This window comes from Hyla sarda, chromosome 2, assembly GCF_029499605.1.
Source record: "Hyla sarda isolate aHylSar1 chromosome 2, aHylSar1.hap1, whole genome shotgun sequence".
NCBI classification, from domain to species: domain Eukaryota; kingdom Metazoa; phylum Chordata; class Amphibia; order Anura; family Hylidae; genus Hyla; species Hyla sarda.
In genome coordinates, this window is record NC_079190.1 from 314,365,061 (window position 1) to 314,385,881 (window position 20,821).

At 41.0% G+C, this 20,821-nt stretch overlaps 1 protein-coding gene and 1 long non-coding RNA gene across 7 annotated transcripts in view; one reads left to right on the plus strand and one right to left on the minus strand.

Annotated features, from left to right (window-relative positions):
- The window catches only part of ELAPOR1 (endosome-lysosome associated apoptosis and autophagy regulator 1), a 438,781-nt gene that overhangs the window by 220,786 nt on the left and 197,174 nt on the right, over positions 1 to 20,821 (plus strand). For all 6 annotated transcript variants that reach the window (XM_056557720.1, XM_056557717.1, XM_056557718.1 and 3 more), the window contains 4 exons: positions 7,936 to 8,041; positions 8,122 to 8,271; positions 16,075 to 16,163; positions 16,240 to 16,417. In XM_056557720.1, coding sequence (XP_056413695.1) covers positions 7,936 to 8,041; positions 8,122 to 8,271; positions 16,075 to 16,163; positions 16,240 to 16,417 — 523 coding nt within the window. The remainder of the gene's footprint in view (positions 1 to 7,935; positions 8,042 to 8,121; positions 8,272 to 16,074; positions 16,164 to 16,239; positions 16,418 to 20,821) is intronic.
- LOC130356345 (uncharacterized) overlaps positions 1 to 20,821 on the minus strand; it is a 122,660-nt gene that overhangs the window by 25,503 nt on the left and 76,336 nt on the right. The gene's annotated exons all lie outside the window — the stretch shown is intronic.

Genomic DNA, 20,821 nt, shown 5'->3' on the forward strand with positions numbered 1-20,821 from the left:
TGGCAATTAAACCGGGGTGCTGCCTCCATCTGTCCCGTCACTGAAATTCAATCCTGGAAGTTCTGTACAGCTGAATAGAGACGTAGGTGCAAAAAGGATGGTTTTGCAGCGCTCACCTGTATATTGTATAATATTGGACAGACCGAAGCGGACAGTGAAAGTAATAAACAAAGAGGTAGTTTAATATAAAAATATATATTCGCTACAGGACTACACATTGCAAGTTGTGGGACCCCCTCTTCCTTAGGTCCAATGATTGACTTGACGGCATAGCATAATTTATTTAAAAAAAACAAAGAAAACGCGAAACCAGCGGTTTCAAAGGTAATATATACAAAAAAACTGTTTAGCTAAAATACAATTGAGCAAAATGCATAACAGAAATAGTTGTCATCCAATGTATTAAAACAGTGAACTTGTTCGTCATAGTAAAGTTAAAAAGTTCTATCATAAAAGCAGAGTTATAGTATCAGTGTAGTAAAATGCCCCTCAGTCTGTGTGAGCGCTGTCCTAAAAAAGAAATGTAACAGCTGCTGTGTGATGCTCAGAGTAAGTGTGGCACTTGTTGCACAGAGGGCATCTCGGCAGTGATTGTATGGGGGACTGTAAACTGACCAAGTAGCTGTAGAAAACTCTGATGGCAGGCTTCTAGTAGTGGGCAGAACAGGTAATGTATAAGTTTAGGAAAGAGACATAACATTATTAAGAGAGAACCTTATATGAAAAATACTGTTGAAAACGATATCAAGAACAATGTTATTTAGCAGCAACAGCAACTTATGTCTCGTACAGAAACAATGCCGGCTATAGGTACTAGATCAGTGGTTCTTAACCTGGGTTCGGTCGGACCCCAGGGGTTCGGTGAGTCAGTCCCGGGGGTTCAGCGGGGGAGGTCACAACAGGACAGGCAAACCAAGCAATTGCTGGGGGCCCCGAGCTTGCCCGGGGCCCCGAGCAGAGCCGGTGTTTGCCCGTCCTGTTTAAAAACGCAGAGACGCCGGGACATAGCGCAAGCCGGGACGTCACTGCCCATGGAAACTGAGGCGCCGAGGACCGGAGGATAGAAAAGGAGGAAGACGCGTACTGGCCAGCTTGGTAAGTGACCAGCGGCACGTCCTCTTCGGTGCTCCAACCCCCTCCCATAGACTTGCATTAAGGGGGCGGCCCATGACGTCATGAGGGGGCAGAGCTGTGACGTCACGATGCTACGGCCCCTGTATCACCGGTCATTATGCACAGAGCGAGTTTGCTTTGTGCAGTAATGATAGCGAGGTGCTGCAGCAGAGATCCCAGGGGTCTCCAGCGGCGGGACCCCCGCAATCTGACATCTTATCCCTTATCCTTTGGATAGGGGATAAGATGCTAGAGACAGAGTACCCCTTTAAGTGACACTAAGGCATACATGTTCCTGCATGAACGTACCGCATAGGGTAACCTAATTAGTGAATAAGCTCTGTGATCTCATTTAGGCCATAAGGTTGTAGCGTGTGCAGAGCATATATCCAAAACCTCTTTCTTTGCAAACACCTCAAACCTGTCACATATTGAGAGATGTGGTTTTTTGGGATGAGAAGAGTAATGTCTTCTCCTGTATGTTTTAAGGACATATGTCTGTGTGTGCTAGAGAAGGTAGTACTCTTATTGATGTACAACAGAGGCATCTTGGTCTCTTGCACTTAAAAACTCCTTTCTCTTGAGAGATGGAGCTCTGGACAGGAAGGGTTCTGGTCTGTCTCCTTATGCGACTAGGTCCAATAATATCTCGCAAAGATGGGTCTCTACGAAATGTCAAACCTGGTTTATTAGGTAACACGCCATGACCCCACATCATACCACATCGGTCCCGGTTGCTAATGATAGCCGGGACTCTGGGCTAATATTGCGCAGCACAGATCGTTGTGCCGCACACTATTAACCCTCCAGACGCAGCGATCAAAGTTGATTGCCGCGTCTAAAACTAAAGTAAAAGCTTCCCGGCAGCTCAGTCGGGCTGATCGGGACTATCGCGATAAAATCGCAATGTCCCGATCAGCTAGGACGCGAGCGGAGGTCCCCTTACCTTGCTCAGTCACATCCAATCGGCGTTTGATTGCTCCAAGCTTGAGCTACAGGCTTGAGCAATCGAGCCCCTAGAACTCTGATCCATGCAAAGCTATGGCTTTGCAGGGATCAGGGTAAAAGATAAGTGTGTGCAGTGAAAAAAAAGTTGAGAAGCCCCCCCCCCCCCCATGTCGGCAATCGCTGAAAATCGCATGTCAATTCAGACATGCGATTTTCTGCTATTCTGGGCTGATCGGGCCTCTGGTGACCCAATCGCCGGAAAATAGGGATGATCGGAGCTGTCAGTGACAGCCCCGATCATCATGAGGGATAGGAGCGAGGTCGCAGTGCTGCGATCTCGTCCTATCCCCTCTCATTGGTCAGAAATGAATTCTGACCAATGACAGCACACGACAGGGTGTTGCCATGGAACCCCCCCCCCCCCCCCCCCCGCTCTGTCCACCCCTGGAGGTCTGGCAGAATGGGGGGAGAAGATGCGTGGGGACTGGCGATCATCGGTGGCATCAGCGGAGATCACAGCGCAGGTAGGGAAGTGACGGTGGGGGGGGGAAGGAAGGGGCATGGGCATGTAGGAAGTTGTAGTTTTGCAACATCTGGAGGGTCACAATTTGGAGACCACTATTACAGTGGTGCCCAAACTGTAGCCCTCCAGATGTTGCCAAACTACAACTCTCAGCATGCCTAGACTGCCCAGGCATTCTGGGTGTTGTAGTTCTGTAACATCTGTCTTCTGATTTTGCAATTTTCATGAAAATTTTGAAAATTGCTGCTCTACTTTGTAGCCCTCAAATTTTTTCAAAAAGTTAAAAGTAAAAAATTTTATGATGCCAACATAAAGTAGACATATTGTATTTGTGAATCAATATAAAATGTATTTGGAATATCAATTTTCCTTACAATTTTCCTACAGAGAGTTTCAAAGTTAGAAAAATGCAACATTTTCAAAATTTTCATGACATTTTGTGATTTTTCACCTAAAAAGGATGCAAGTAACGACAACATTTTACCACTAAAATAAAGTAGAATATGTCACGCAAAAAACTATCTCAGAATCAGAATAATCGGTAAAAGCATCTTAGAGTTATTAATGCTTAAAGTGACGGTGGTCAGAATTGCGAAAAAGAGCTGCGTCCTTATGGTGAAAATTACCTGTGTCCTTAAGGGGTTAAACCACACGGTCAATGGCGTACGCGCAAAAATTTCCAAAGTCCAAAATAGCGTATTTTTGGTCACTTTGATCATGAAAAAATTAATAAAAAGCGATCAAAAAATCCGATCAATGCAAAAACAAGTCCCAATAAAAACTTCAGAAAAAAATAGCCCTCATACCGCCTCATATGCGGAAAAATAAAAAAGTTATAGGGGTCAGAAGATGAGAATTTTAAACATATACATTTTCCTGCATGTAGTTATGATTTTTTCCAGAAGTACGACAAAATCAAACCTATATAAGTAGGGTATCATTTTAACCGTATGGACCTAAAGAATAAAGATAACGTGTCATTTTTACGAAAAAATGCACGGCGTAGAAACGGAAGCCCCCAAAAGTGACAAAATGAATAATTTTCTTCAATTTTGTCGCACAATTAATTTTTTTCTGTTTCGCCGTGGATTTTTTGATAAAATGACTGTCACTGCAAAGTAGAATTGGTGGTGCAAAAAATAAGCCATCATATGGAATTTTATGTGCAAAATTGAAAGTGTTATGATTTTTAGAAAGTGATGAGGAAAAAATGAAAATGGAGTCCTTAAGGGGTTAAGTTGGGGTCAGATTTTAAAATGCCCCAATGTTTGTTCAAAATCTTCCTAATGGCTGGATGGCCACCTGAATATGTTGTGATGAAGTTGGTGTTATACTTCTGAGTAGATCCTATTGTTGCCTCATCTTTTTTTTTTTATGATTTTTTTGTTGCTTGTTTTAGCTCTGTTTGTTTTGCTCCAGATTGCCTGATTAAGATGATGGTAAACAATCTTCCTGGGTGAGTAACTTAGTTTTTAAGAAAGCAATTAATTTCTTCAGGTAATCTTTTTCATCAGACCTAGCATTCAGGATCCCAGCTTGTTCCACAAAGGTGGACTCTTGGGTGCAGTTTTTTTCTAACCCTTCAGAATTGGCCATATGGCATATTCTCCTTCCATTTTTTGTAGTGGCCACTTAGGAAGGGGACATAGCTATTAGAGTCAACAGGTTTAAAAAAAAAAAAAAAAAAACGTTGACGTGAATATTGATCCTTCTTGGTGGGAGATTTGCAGGTCTTAAAATTCGATGGTCTTAGTGGAATAGTTGGGGGTCAGTGAAATTCCCCCAATCATTTTTATTAATATAGTAAGCCGTCTCATCCATGGTAAGTAGCACCATGTCCTCTTCCCATTCAACGTCTTTTAGTAGGGAGATGAGCTGGTCCGAGTTTTTTAGATAACTTGGTAATTCCTGGACATATTTTTGAAATATCATGTCAAGGTATTGGGAAATATTACACGTAGCATTATTTATTCACGATATGATTGGTTAAAGGGGTATTCCAGGAATTTTCTTTGACTATGCTACAGGGGCTGTAAAGTTAGTGTAATTCATAATATAGTGTCTGTACCTGTGTGTGACAGTTTTCTCACAATTCTTCTGTGATTTTCGCCCCACCATTTATTTTTAACAGCATACAAAATGACTGTTGTCTCTGATTTTTCCCAGCTTGCAATGCGTCCGAGACCTGACTCACTAGTCAGCTGATGACAGGGAGCCTGTCTGCTTCAGTGGGTGGAGCGATCGCCTGGTGGGAGAGAGATCAATCTGCAACTAATGCAACAGCTGTAGGCACCCTGATTGAAAACCACAGGTCTTTTGTTTCAATGGGTGGGGTGGCTGATGTGTGGGAGGGAGGAAAATGGAATTCTGGGATTTGTAGTCAAAAAAAGAAAAGTCAAACAGGAAATACCAGTTCACAAAAAGCTAGCAACAGTGTTATGGTAATGTCACAAGATAGACATTTAGCCCCAAGACAAGCGCAGATCATTCCTAAGCATGTCCATTACTGTCTTCCAGGTAGGTACTAAAATCACCTTATGGTGGAGAACCCCTTTAAATGGTACCTTTCATCAAAAAAACTTTTGATATATTATAGATTAATATATGCAGAATAACTTTCCAATAAGCATGTTATAAAAAATATGCTTCTTTCTATTTCATTTTCCACTGTGAAAAAATGACAACTAGGTGTCTCCCTACCAGTCCTTTTTGATAGATTTCAGACTCATGCTGGAGTCCTAAATCTCAGACTGCAGCTGGGACACAGACAAACTCCCTGGCAGGGAGCAGTGCTGAGCTTGTCTGTGTCCCAGCTGCAGTCTGATATTTAGGACTCCAGCATAAGTCTGAAATCTATAAAAAAGGACTGGTAGGGAGACCCCTAGTGGTAATTTTTTCAAAGTGGAAAATTAAATAGAAACAAGCATATTTTTTAATAACATGCTATTGGAAAGTTATTCTGCATACATTAATCTATAATATATCAAAACATTTTTTTGATGAAAGGTACCCTTTAATGATTGGATAAATAGTGCAACGTGTAATATTTCCCAATACCTTGACATGATATAGCAAAAATATGTCTAGGAATTACCAAGTTATCCTAAAAATGCGGACCAGCTCATCTCCCTACTAAAAGACGTTGAATGGAAACAGGACCTGGTGCTATTCACCATGGACGTGACAGCTTTGTATACGAACATTAAGCATAACTTGGGCATTAATAGCACACAACTCTTTTTACAACAAGATTCGTTAGTTCCTGCAGAACAAGCTGATTTTTTTATTAAAATGTCTTCACCGTATTTTAGAAAATAATTTCTTCGCATACAATGGGCAGACTTTTCATCAAATAAGAGGGACCACTATGGGGACACGGGTAGCCCCCTCATATGCAAACCTTTTTATGGGGTGTTTCGAGGAGCAGTTCATCACCCGGAACCTCCTCTTCTGCAAGCACGCCATTGTATAAAAACAATACATTGACGATTTGTTTGTTCTATGGACGGGTACCATAGAACAAATCCTAACTGTGGTACAAGAAATTAATAAAAATGATTGGGGGATCTCGCTGACCCCCAACTATTCCACTAAGACCATCACATTTTTAGACCTGCAAATCTCCCACCAAGATGGATCAATAATTATGTCAACTTTTTTTTTAAACCTGTTGATTCTAATAGCTATGTCCCCTTCCTAAGCGGCCACTACAAAAAATGGAAGGAGAATATGCCGTATGGCCAATTCGAAAGGGTTAGAAAAAACTGCACCCAAGAGTCCACCTTTGTGGAACAAGCTGGGATCCTGAAAGCTAGGTTTGCTGAAAAAGGCCACCCAAAGAAATTAATTGAAGATGCTTTCATAAAAACAAAGTTACTCACCCAGAAAGATTGTTTACCATCATCTTCATCAGGCGATCTGGAGCCAAACAGAGCGAAAGCAAACTAAAAAAAATCATGAAAAAAGATGAGGCAACAATAGGATCTACTCAGAAGTATAACACCAACTTAATCACAACATATTCAAGTGGCCAAAAGGTCATTAGGCAGATTTTAATAAAACATTGGGTCATTTTAAAATCTGACCCCTACTTAAAGGAACTGTTACCTAATAAACCAGGTTTAACATTTCGTAGAGCCCCATCTTTGCACAATATTATTGCGCCTAGTCGCATGAGGAGACAGACCAGACAGTACGTGGGTCGCATCACACAACTTCGTCGGTGACTAAACCAACACCGAAGCAATATTAGGAGGAACTTTATGCATCATGGTCTGTTAAGACATATGTCCTTAAAAGATACAGGAGAAGACATTACTCTTCTCATCCCAATAGACCACATCTCTCCATATGTGACCAACAGGTTTAAGGTGTTGGCAAAGAAAGAGAAGTTTTGGATATATGCTCTCCACACCTCAATTTTATGGCCTTATTGAGATCACAGAGCTTATTCAATAATTAGGTTACCCTATGGGGTACGTTCATGCAGGAACATGTATGTCTTAGTGTCACTTAAGTGGATGCTTTTGCATATATAATATTGTTTCTTGTACCATTTTTTTATAACACTGTGAAAAATTTGTTTTTAATCCCAGATCTGATTAGACCCCAACTAACATATGCCTATTTTATTGACTATTTTGGTGTATGATTGATTTATAAATACATTATCTCCTTTGTTTCCTTTATTACACCATCTAGTATCTATAGCCTGCATTGTTTCTGTATGAGACATGAGGTTTTCTCTTAATAATGTTATGTCTCTTTCTGAAAAATATACACCTGTCCTGCCCACTACTAGAAGCCTGTCATCCGAGCTACTTGGTCAGTTTACAGTCCCCCATACAATCACTGCCGAGATGCCCTCTGTGCATCAAGTGCAGCGCTTACACTGAGCATCGCGCAGCGGCAGTTACATTTCTTTCTTTTTTAGGACAGCACAGACCGATGGGTATTTTACTACACTGATATAACTCTGCTTTAATGATAGAGCTTTTTAACTTTACTATGACGAACAAGTTCACTGTTACATTGGATGACTACTATTTCTGTAATGCATTTTGCTCAATTGTCATTTCTGGTGGCTTCTATGAAGATTATGGAGCTCTACAGCAAGGACAGTACATCCTGATTAAACTTTAAAGAGATGTTTCTGGTTTTCTAAGTCTCATAACAAAGAGCTTTGTCTCATGACAAATGTATAGCTCCTAGAAAGAAAAGAGCTTGCCTTTTCCAAAAAGGATAGTTACCTATCTGTAGACAGCTGTTTCGGTGTTCATTACGCATGATTTCATGTTATTCATGAAAACTTTTAAAATCTTTTAGGTTTAATGATTTCCATATTTTCTCAGGTAAAACTCACCAAAGGAACTAATGTACTATACTGGAGAACAACAGCTTTTTCTATGGGCATTAACACACTTAAGCCTGTGTTGTTGAGGAACATTCTAATTACAGGTATATGTTATGTTTGTATTTATGACCGTTTTTGCTGCGGGAAGAAAATGTGCTAGACTAAGAGGTTGTTTCTTTCATAGGTGCTGCATATACTTCAGAGTGCTTTCCATGCAAACCTGGTACATTTGCACCTAGGAGTGGGGCTTCATTCTGCCAGCTATGCCCTAAAAACACTTTTTCATATCGTGGGGCCTTCGTTTGCACACCATGTGAAGCTGATAAGTATTCCGGTAACCTATATATTGAATTTCAGACATACAAAGCTGTAATTCTTGCTTGTACAAAAATATGAACGTTTTTCTTAGGATAGGCCCAGTTTCACCTTTTAACAGCTTTTTGGCACAAAGTTTTGATGAGGACCAAAATATTGTGTGTGCGCATAGCCTTAGGGCCCTTTTAAGAAAGGCTAACTTTTAGCAATAGATGAGCAGAAATTGCGTTGACTGGCATTTATTTGCAGAACCATTATAACTAGGGATGCACCAAAATTTCGGACATCAAAAATTTGCTAAAACTAGCTTTTTCGGTTAAGGGAATTTCTTGCTGATAATTTCCGTGTGCGTGGCTTAACCCCTAGAGGATGCAGGGCAAGAGTCCTGCTGTTGCTATGACGTAAGTGCAATTGAACGGATGTCTGCCATTAACCCCTCAGATGCCGTGATCAATATTGATCACGGCATCTGCAGCGGTTCCGGTGGCTGATCTAATCGCTCGTGGCGCGATCGTGGGCATCAGATTATCTAAAATGGCGGGCAGAGGTCTGCTTACCCCCTCCTGCTGCCATCAGACCAAATAAGTAGAACGCAGATAACACTGATCAGTGCTAGGCCTAGGCATGGGACTGATCAGTATCTGCAATCAGAAGATTGTAATATATAGTCCCATGTGGGACTAAAAAAAAAAAATCCCCTCTTTTTCTATACACGACGCAAGCACCGATGTCTGCCATTAACCCCTCAGATACCGTGATCAATACAGATCACGGTATCTGCGGCAGTGTGGCACTTTGAACAGGTGACTGGATCGCCCGCGCCGCTGCAGAGGGGATCCGATCACCCAAGATGGCTGGCAAAGGTCTCCTCACCTGCCTTTGTCCGTCTCCTGTGGACTTCTGCTCTGGTTTGAAATCAAGCAGACCAGTGCAGTAGATAACCGTTAATACTGATCAGTGATATTCCTATGCATGGCACTGAACAGAATTAGCAATCAAGTGATTGCTATAAATAGTCCCCTATGGTGACTATAGAAGTGTAATAAAAGTAGAAAAAAAGTAAGAAAAAAGTTTAAAACAGTGTGAATAAGCCCCTCCCTAAGTAAAAAATAAAATTTTTGAACATAAAATAAAATAAATTTACATATCTGGTATAACCGCGTGCGTAAATGTTAGAACTATTAAAGTGTAATGTTACTGATCCCGTATGGTAAATGGCATAAACATAAAAAAGGTCATACATTTCTGCATTCTGGTTACATCACATCCCAGAAAAATTGATCCCAGAAAGTGATCAAAAAGACACGTCAGATAATGGCACAGAAAATTAGCCCTCATACAGCCCTGTATACGAAAACATGAGAAGCTCTAGGGGTCATAATAGGACAACCTAAAACATACAACTTTTATTGTACCAATAAAAAAAAACTTTTTAAAATAAAATTTGTAACACTCACGTTTCGGAAGACAGGAACTCCGGTGTATGTTGATCAGCTGGACCTGTGTGGCAGATGACTCGGACTGTACCAGGGAGCGGAGTCTAAGGTGCCGCTGGTCTTCACCAGAGCCCGCCTCAAAGCAGGATGGGCTTGCAGCTGCAGGCGACACCCAGGTCGCTACCCCTGGCTCGGCTCGACCACACAGGCGGCTGAGGAGATGCGAGGCACAGGAGGGATGAGGCAACTCGTAGTCTGGATAGCAGTTGGTCAGGGTAGGCGGCACATTAGCATAGTCAGGATGTAGCAGTTCAGTAGGCAAGTGGCAGAGGAGCAAGGTCAAGTCACAAGAGCAGAAGATCTGGTACACGGCAAGGCAATACAATGGAACGCTTTCTCTAGGGCACAAGGCAACAAAGATCCGGCAGAGAACTGAGGAGGATGGAGGAATTTATAAACAAGCCACAGGTGGTTACACTAATTAGTGTACTGGCCCTTTAAATCTTAAAGCTCCGGTGCGCGCAAGCCCTAAGGGACGGGGACACGAGTGCCGGAGCAGAGAGGTGGAGGCAGGAGAAACACCCGGAGAGTGACGGACTGGGGCTTGCATGCGGGCTCGTCCTGCAATGCGAGTCCTAGCCCTGTCGGCAGCAGAAGGTAAGGGGACCATGCGCTCACGGCCAGCGTGTGAGGTCGGAGCGCATAGTGTAACAATAGTAAAGCAAGTTATCGTGGTGTCATTTTAATTCTATTGACCCACAGAATATTTAGAACATGTCCTTTGTACCATAAAGTGCACCGCGTAAAAACGAAACCCTCCAAAGGTTGCAAAATTGCGGTTTTCTTTAAAATTTCCCCACAAAATAAATTATTTTGGGTTGTGCCATACATTTAATTGTAAAATAAAAGAAGTCATTACAAAGTACAATTAGTCACGCAAAAAAGAAGCCCTCATATGGGTCTGTGGATGGAAAAATATTAAAAAGTTATGGATTTTAGAAGGTAAGGAGGAAAAAACTAAAACGCAAAAATGAAGCTGGCTGAGTTCTTAATGCTCAAATGGGCTTAGTCCTTAAAGGACATCTGCAACCTAAATACACTTATCCCCTATCCACAAGATATCCACTGGGACCCCCGCGATCTCCTGAACGGGGCCCCCCGCATTGCCGCAGCTTATTCTGTGGTTAGGAGGTAAGTGTATTTAGGCTGCAGATGTCCTTTAAGGAGTTATTTACATCATATATCAGAAAACATGAATACATCATATATCAGAAAACATTAATTAAAAGCGATTAAAAAACATCAAAACAAGAATGTACTGATAAAAACGTAAAGATCACGGCGCAAAAAAATTTATCCCCATATTTCCCCGTATACAAAAAATAAAAAAAGTTTTATAGTTATAAATATACTCATTTTGTTTAATAAAGTTTGACTTCTTAAAAAAGTAGAGCACTATTAGAAAAACGATATAAATTGGGTATCATTTTAATTTCATTGAGCTACAGAATAAAAAGAACATATCATTTTAACCATAAATTCGCTGCGTAAAAATAAAACTTGCCAAAAGTTGTAAAATTTGAATTTTCCTGTGTCCTGAAGGCAAAAATGGGCTGTGTCCTTAACCCCTTAAGGACCCATGACGTACTGGTACGTCATGAGTCCGCTCCCGTTCTATAACGCGGCGTGGCCCCGCATCATAGCAGGTCGGGCCCGGCCTCTAACAGCCGGGACCCGTGGCCAATAGCGCGCAGCACTGATCGCTTTAGACGCGGCATTCAAAGTGGAACGCCGCGTCTAAAGTGAAAGTAAAACCATACCGGTTAGCTCAGGGAACTGTTTGGGATCGCCGCGGCGAAATCGCGGCATCCCCAACAGCTTACATGACAGCCGGAGGGTCCCTACCTGCCTCCATGCTGTCCCATTGCCGAATGACTGCTCAGTGCCTGAGATCCAGACATGAGCAGTCAAGCGGCAGAATCATCGATCAGTGGTTTCTTATGAGAAACCACTGATCAATGTAAAAGATCAGTGTGTGCAGTGTTATAGGTCCCTATGGGAGCTATAACATTGCAAAAAAAAAGTGGAAAAAAAAGTGAATAAAGATCATTTAACACCTTCCCTAATAAAAGTTTGAATCACCCCCCTTTTCCCATAAAAAAAAAACTGTGTAAAAATAAACATATGTGGTATTGCCGCGTGCGGAAATGTCCGAATTATAAAAATATATCATTAATTAAACTGCACGCGCAAAAAAATTCCAAAGTCCAAAATAGTGCATTTTTGGTCACATTTTAGATCATGAAAAAAATGAATCAATTAGTCCTATCAATGCAAAAATGGTACAGCTAAAAACTTCAGATGATGGCGCAAAAATGAGCCCCCATACCGCCCCATACGCGGAAAAATAAAGTTATAGGGGTCAAAATATGACAATTTTAAACGTATAAATTTTCCTGCATGTAGTTATGATCTTTTCCAGAAGTTCGACACAATCAAACCTACATAAGTAGGGTATCATTTTAATCATATGGACCTACAGAATAAAGAGAAGGTGTCATTTTCTACCGAAAAATGTACTGTGTAGAAACGGAAGCCCCCAAAAGTTACAAAATGGCGTTTTTTTTTTCAGTTTAGTCTCGCAATGTTTTTTTTTTTGTTTGTTTTGCCGTAGATTTTTGGGTAAAATGACTGACGTCATTACAAAGTAGAATTGGTGGTGGAAAAAATAAGCCATCATATGGATTTTTAGGTGCAAAATTGAAAGAGTTATGATTTTTTTAAAGGTAAGGAGGAAAAAACGAAAATGCAAAAAACGAAAAACCCCAGGTCCTTAAGGGGTTATGGTGTTAAAGTTGGGGCGTGTCTTTGGACTTACTTTGGCAAGTCCAGTAGAAGAAGCATAGTTGACACCAAGTACCAGCAGAATCACCACATCTCCCCCACATCTGAAGCAGGGCCAGTACCACATTGGCCCATAGTTTACAAGGGGGCCGGGGCTGGTTGAGTGTACAGGTTGTGATGTTCATTTTATTATTATTAGCATGGAGTTTTTAATTTCAGATTACTTACATTCACAAATTTATTAAATAAAAAAATGTTGATAATACAATTTTACAAAAACTATATGAAAAAGTGGGCAGGGCAATGCATTTTTGTTTTCGGTTGTTGGCCAAACACAGCCTAAATTTTATAATTCTTCCCCAAATTACCCTTTCGGTGCATCTCTAATTATAATGACTGCTGGATCATCTGTTTACACAGGGTAATGAGCGGCTGATAACAATGATTTTATTGGCCACACAAAAGATCCAATCACCTGTTTATGCAGCAAACAGAAAAAAGGGCGGAGAGTGGGTCTCTGTACTTTCTTACCAGCACATTCACATTGCCACGGACTCATGGGGTTTTACTTACTTCACAGAGGGGAGTATGGTTTCCACTACTCCCCTCTCACCCGTGTAGCCTCAAACCAATATCCATCAGAATCTGCATTGCTAGTAGCGATCCCCTCCTTGGTCTCTTAGTTTCAACCATGAACAGGCACGACCATTCAGGTATTTAAAGGGGTACTCCGGTGCTTATACATCTTATCCCCTATCCAAAGTGTAGGGGATAAGATGCCTGATCGCGGGAGTCCCGCAGCTGGGGACGCCCGGGATCATGCACGCGTCACCCCGTTTGTAATCGGTCCCGGAGCGTGTTCGCTCCGGGACTGATTACCGGTGACCGCAGGGCTGGCGTCACGTGACTTCACGCCTCTGCCCCCGTGTGACGTCACGCTCCGCCCCGCCCCTCAATGCAAGCCTACGGTAGGGGGCGTGATAGCCCGGCGGCTGCAAACACGGAAGCCCGCACACAGCATTCGGAGTAATTAACTTCCGGACACTGTGAGCGGAGCTCCGAACTGCAGGGCAGCGCACATCCCCCTTAATAGGAAATCCCCATAGCAAACATATGCTGTTCTGAACAGTTCCTAAAATGGACAGAGATGTCAGCAGAGAGCACTGTGTTTCAAAAAGGAAAGAATTTCTGCTGTAGTATTCAGCAGCTAATAAGTACAGGAAGGATTAAGATTTTTTAATAGAAGTAATTTACAAATCTGTTTAACTTTCTGGCACCAGTTGATTTAAAAAAAAAATACGTTTTTCACCGGATTACCCCTTTAAATCTTCTAAAACCTTCTTTTATTTGCTCAACTGGGAGGTCACTTTTAGAAGGTCTGGATTAGAATCATGGTACAACATAAAATGCCGAGAGACACTGTGCTTTGTATACTGAGGCTTGATATTAAAGCGATTTTGTGTAGTTCTGGTTACATACAAGAGGCCACATGGGCACTCCAGTATGTATATAACAAAACTATACCCACAGTCAATGCCAGTTTTAATTTCTATACTTTCTCCTGTTATATTACTTTAAATTTTTGTTTTTCCATTATGTATATATTGGCATGTACCGCACTTCGCTACACCACATTAAAGCGTTCACTTTTTCATGATTTTTGTTTTTAGTTTTGTTTTATTTAGTTTTAACTCAAAGTTATGATGGTGCTAACTTTCTCTCCTATAGTTCTAGCCTTCTGAAAGATCATTTTTGTTTTTTTTTATTACTTCCATTTCCTCCTTCAGGAAAGGGTCATTATTCAGTATCTCCCAGTGTTTTTTGAGAATTACTTCTATCTCTTTTGCATTTGCACTACAGCGAATCACAATCGCTGTACCATATTTTTTTTATCTTTCCCTTTTTTAATCTTTCTTTTCCTTTTCCTTGTTTCTCTGTTTATTTCTTTCAATGGCATCCGCCCCTTTAATTATTGTAGCAGGATAGTTTTTTGTACGAAATCTTTTTTCTATTATTTCAGCTTGCTCTTTATAATTTTTATTCTCTGAACAATTTCTTATTCTATTCAGTTGTCCAAACAGAATATTCACTTTCCAGTTCCTAAGGTGCTCATTTTTAAAGTGCAAGTAGCCATTCGCATCCACCGGTTTAAAGTGTGTTTTGGTGTCTATTGCCCCTTCTTACACAACCACCTGTTTAATAAGCGTTTGCTCGTTCCCCAGCTGATTGCTTGCCTTTTTACACAGGCCGACTATTGGCATCAAGTGTTCCTAGGAATGCTCCTTTGCCCAATAATCAGCCGGTGTAAAAGAGCCTTTAACCTCTTCATACACAGTGACATAAATGTACAAAATGGTGAGTGGTAACTTAGTGCACCATGGGGATCAGGGCTTTTAAACACAGCCATGCTCCCGTTGCAACTGCCGAGACCAACAATTGTGATGTCTTGGCAGATTAACCTCTTAAGAACCAAGGTCGTACCTGTTCACCCTGGTTCCACTCCTGCAGGTTGAAACGCGCTAATTAGCTGAGCATGCTTCATACCCGGTGGGTTCTGGTTCTACGGTTAAAGCCAGACATCGCTGATCGGGCTGATGCCAGGCATTAACCCTTTAGACACCCCGATAAAAGTTAATCACAGTGTCTAAAGTCCCGATCAGCTGAGTGGATGGCGAGAGGGCCCTTACCTACCTCCACACAGTCCGATCAGTTCTCTGATGCTCCAGCCAGCCTCTGCAGGCTAGAGCAGCAGAGCTCCGATAACACTGATCAATACTGAGCCAAAGAGTTAATGAGAGTTAATTAAAATGAATTAACCCCAATCAAAATGTCCCATAAAAACTCCTAAACTCAAAAATGGTTCTGATAAAAACTACAGATCATGTTGCGAAAAAGGAACTCTCATATAGCCCTGTATGCGGAAAAATAAATAAGTTATAGGAGTCCGAAAAAGACAAATTTTAAGCATACAAATTTTGGTGTATGTAGTTTATAATTTTAGTAGTAAAGTAGTAGAAATAAAATAAATATATAAATTGGGTATGGGTAATTTTATGGACCTACAGAATAAATAAAAGGTGTAATTTTTACTAGAAATTGCTTTGCTTAGAAACAAACTCCCAAAAGTTACAAAAAATTTTGGTTTCGCCATAGATTTTGATATATACTAAAGTCAGTGGGTGTCAAAGGTGTTTGACAGCCTCTCTACTCTTACCCCCCAAAAATGATGTCAGTGTAAAAAAGACTTAGGTGTGCTGCATTTTCACTGCCAGATACTTTTGTTCTTGGAAAGATTACCCAGTACTTGACCAGTCTGTCTACAACGTATCCATTTCGTGCCCTCTCAATAGACAACACAACAGGATGAGAGAGAACAGTTAATAAAAATGCATGTCCACCTTTATAAAAGCATGGGAGTACATTAAATGCATCATGTTTTACATCGAGTTTGAGGAACAAAAATCTTATATTGCTATCAATAACACTGATATATTACAAATATGTGTACATCGATGTTATATTTTATATTTTTTCTGTTTTAGTTGCTGGTTCTGCATCTTGCACACCTCGACCCCCATGCACAGATAAAGACTATTTTTACACTCATTTGCCATGTGATGCCAATGGAGAGGTAATAAACATACATATACATTTTTGTTGTATGAAGAAAAACTTAACCTAGAGATGTTTTTGTTTTTGACATTCAGACACAACTGATATACAAATGGATTGAGCCTAAAATATGCAATAGTACTATGAAAGGAACTAAAGAACTGCCAATGTCAGGCACCAAAATAAAATGCCCACCTTGTAATCCTGGCTTCCATCAATCCAACAGTACAATCTGTGAGCCTTGTCCTCAAGGCATGTTTTCAAATGGTACCAGTAAGTATACTAAAGAACTTCTCAATTACTTACCTAAAACTACTTAGTTTCTTGTGAAAGTATTCACACTCCATCTTTTTCCTGTTTTGTTGCATTACAGCCACTTTCACCCCTAACATTTCTAATTTTCAAATGGTGTTTTTGGATCTTGAGATATTCAGGAGCCCGGAGGGAGGGGTTCAGATTTAGACACATTTTAAAAAGGTAGATGTTAATAGTCTCCAAGATGCAAGAAGTTGTCATTACCACAAATGTATTTTTAATATCCCCTACGGTCAATACCGTCAGTATGTAAAAATTGTACTACTAAGAAAGATTTTATCCAGCAATCTAAAATCATCCAGAAAAGGTTTTTGGATTAGGGGTACTCCAAAAACTTAAAAAAATATGCCTACACAAAAAAAAAAAAAATCATCCCTTGAAACAATGTCAATTGGTCCAACCACGGGAATCCAACCCTCTAAACAAGAATAAAATAATAATAATAATGATAGTAAGTTTCATTTAAATCTTATTACTTATTTTAACTCCAGTAGCTTTAAAATAAAAAATGTCATTCAGAAGCATTGGGCTATATTAAAGCAAGACCCTGTGTTTAATAAACTCATACCGCAAAATCCTGTTCTTACTTACCGACATGCCAGGAACCTGAAAAATATCCTGGCCCCTAGTAGATTATGTCCCGTGGTGAGTACTGATCCGGTTGTCAAGATCCAGTCACATGACCTGAAACCTCCTCTCTCACATGATCTCATCATGTGATCAGGAGAGGGGGACCTTCCGGAGCGGTGGGAGTCTCTGCTTATGTTGCTTGTGGATATCTCCCTCAGACAAACTGATTCTACATTCAAATTCTACTGGTCAGTCTTTTCCAATCAAGGATGTTTTTAACTGTGGATCCCAGTATGTTGTTTATTTATTAACTTGTGATTGTGGTAGCCAGTACATTGGCTGCACAGTTCAGACTGTGCGGCAAAGAATGAATAAACATAGAGCTAATATTCAGAATGCTTTTATGAAACACAGTTTGTCACGGCATATATGTCTAATGTTTTAAATCTATCAATTATTGAATCTATACCTTTGGAAATTACTAATAGGTTTTAGACTCTCATCAACAGGGAGTCATACTGTATCTTTAATACTTTGATTCCAGATGGCCTCAATGAAGTTTTTGAACTAATCACTTTTTGATGCCTGTCAACACACTGTTTTTCATTTTACTCTGTTTATTCATTCATACAATGTGGTTTTGTTGCGTTTTTTGATGTTTTGCCCCACCCTGGCATAGAGGATACTATATATGTATAAAATTATGGTTTATTCTATATATTTATACATGTTTTTATACATTATTTTTATATATTTTTATATATACTTGTACAAGTAGTATTAATGTTTAAAAAAAAAAGTGTTGTATTTATTTATATGATAATTGTGTATATTGGCATTTCCGATCATGTGACCATTGAAAGGATGGGTGTGTGTGTGTGTATATATACCTACACCTCCTCCATTTGTTGTATTGTACATGAAAAAGAAGCTGGTCCGGCTTTGAAACCTGTTGTACATGTTTAAATCCGTTCTATTAAAGGGGTTCTCCGCCCCTAGACATCTTATCCCCTATCCAAAGGTCATACTGTTTTTGCAACAGCTGGAGGCACCCTGGTCAGAAAACACTGGTCTATTGCATTGAAGAGATCACAGGTGTGTTGGGTGGGACGGCTGATGTGTGGAAGGGAGAAAAGTGACCTCACACTTACATACAAGGAATGATTTCAACTCCACCAAACAAAGAGGATGCAAAGTGCACTGCCCACCATAAAATAGAGAATACACTACTGTACCCGTAGGATTTTAAAGGGGTACTCCACCCCTAGACATCTTATCCCCTATAGAAAGTATAGGGGATAAGATGTCTGATCGCGTGGGTCCCGCCGCTGGGGACCCCCGCATTCTACCATGCGACACCCACCTGTAACGGGTTCCGGAACCGCTGGACGCCCTCAGGCTAATACCATCCCGACCACGTGGACGTAAGATCGTGATGTCAGGATTCCGCCCCGTGTGATGTCACACCCGCCCCCTCAATGCAAGTCTATGGGAGGGGGCGTGAAAGCTGTTACGCCCCCCCTACCATAGACTTGCATTGAGGGGGAGGGGTGTGATGTCATACGGGGGCGGAATAGTGACGTCGCGATCTTACGTCCCTGTGGTTGGGATGGTATTAGCCTGAGGGCCTCCAGCTGTTCCAGAAGCCGTTACAGGTGGGTGCCGCATGGTAGAATGCGGGGGTCTCCAGCGGCGGGACCCATGCGATCAGACATCTTATCCCCTATCCTTTCTATAGGGGATAAGATGTCTAGGGGTGGAGTACCCCTTTAAAATCCTACGGGTACAGTAGTGTATTCTCTATTTTATGGTGGGCAGTGCACTTTACATCCTCTTTGTTTGGTGGAGTTGAAATCATTCCTTCTATGTAAGTGTGAGGTCACTTTTCTCCCTTCCACACATCAGCCATCCCACCCAACACACCTGTGATCTCTTCAATGCAATAGACCAGTGTTTTCTGACCAGGGTGCCTCCAGCTGTTGCAAAAACAGTATGATCTTCCTCTCACCCAGCAGTCGCTCCACCTATTAAAGCAAAGACAGGTTCCCTCTGATCACCCAACTAGTGAAGTAATGTCTCAAGCTGCACTGCAACTTGGGAAAACCTGAGACAGTCATTTTGTATGTTGTTAAAAATAAAACTTGGGGTGAAAATCACATAAGAATTGCGAGACCACCATGAAACACAGGTACAGACACTATATTATGAACTACACTAACTTTACAGCCCCTATAGCATAGTCAAATAAAAAAAAATATCCTAGAATACCCCTTTAACCTGAAAGTCAAAAAAATTGTGTGGTCCCCTGCAAAGTGTCACATGATATTTTATTGTCGTCAGTATAAATACATTGGTTCAGAAAGAGTCTGAAAATCCATTCAGCAAGTAACCTGAAGATGTGCTCTTTAAACAGGTTGGAAAAAATGTTTTATAGAACATAGTTGAGTTGGAAAAAAAAATTCTTTCATGATAAAATCTATTTTGGGCTCGTTCACACAGGCGGATCCACAGCGGATCCATTTTACGCTGCGGATCTGCCCGATAATGGACCCCTACAGTGTATCTCAGTGCGGCAATCTGCCGCTACGAACAGACATGCTGTGTGAGTTGCCGGGCGCGTGTGCAGCAGAATTGCATGCATTGCGGCTGCTCACGGCCTAGTTCAAGGAGCAGAGGGAGTGGCCACGATGTGTGCAAGTACACCGCATATGTGCACGGCAACTTGCACATCGTATCAGTGTGTCTGCTTGTAGCAGGCTCCGAGCAGGCACTTCTAAATTGGTTCCCCCAAAAAGTTAACTCGTCCCGCAAAAAAAACAAGCTCTCACACAGCTCCAACAGTTAAACTTATGAACATTCTAACTGTGTTAATATTGTAAAAGGATATTTAACAGATGATGCCAACGTAAAGTAGACTTATTGTAGATGCAAATTAATAACAAATTTGTGACATGTCTGTTAGAGAAATACAAGCATAGAATTTTAAAGCAAGAAAAACTTTTCACAAAATTATATCAACCAATTTGGTTCCATTCACTTTAGTAGAACTGAGCTACAATATCACACGCTACCTGAGGACAGGTGGTGTGCTGTTCTTGGAATACATTTACTCTGTTTTTGTAATCCTGAATAACCCCTTTAAGGGTCTATTCACATGGGCGGAATTCCACACCAATTTTGTTTCCGCCTCCTAGGGGGGTTTCTGACTTGTGCGGATTTTGTGTGGAATTCGTGCAGAATTCCTACGAAAATTCCGTGTGTGGAATCCGATAGAAGTTTACTGGGCTTTCATTTGAGGCGGAATTCCGCAAGTGGAAATTCCGCCTGTGTAAATAGACCCTTACATTTTTAGGTGGGAGTAGCAAGTGACAATTTCCTTGCCAAAAAAGAAGAGACTGTAAACTTTGCGTCTGCATGTTGCACAGAACACATTTACTTTGGGCAAGTCCCTCATGTGCTCGATAAGGGCACATGTTTTGTTTTTTAAGCCCAAACTGTAATGTTGTGGTGATTTACGTTCACTGAAGATCAGTGCAAAAGCCACAACTTGATGGTTCTACTCTTAGGCTAAGTTTCCACTTGGTTTTTCTTCTGGCAGTTTTTGAAAAACTGCCACTGCAGTTTGAGCCAAAGCCAGAAATGTATTGAAAAGGAATAGGACATATAAAGGAAGGACTTATACTTCTCCTCCATTATGGATCCACTTCTGACTTTGGCTCAAAAACTGCAGTGGCAGCCTTCCAAAAACTTAGCCTTAGGCTGGGATTCCACTTGTTTTTTTTTTTGGGGGGG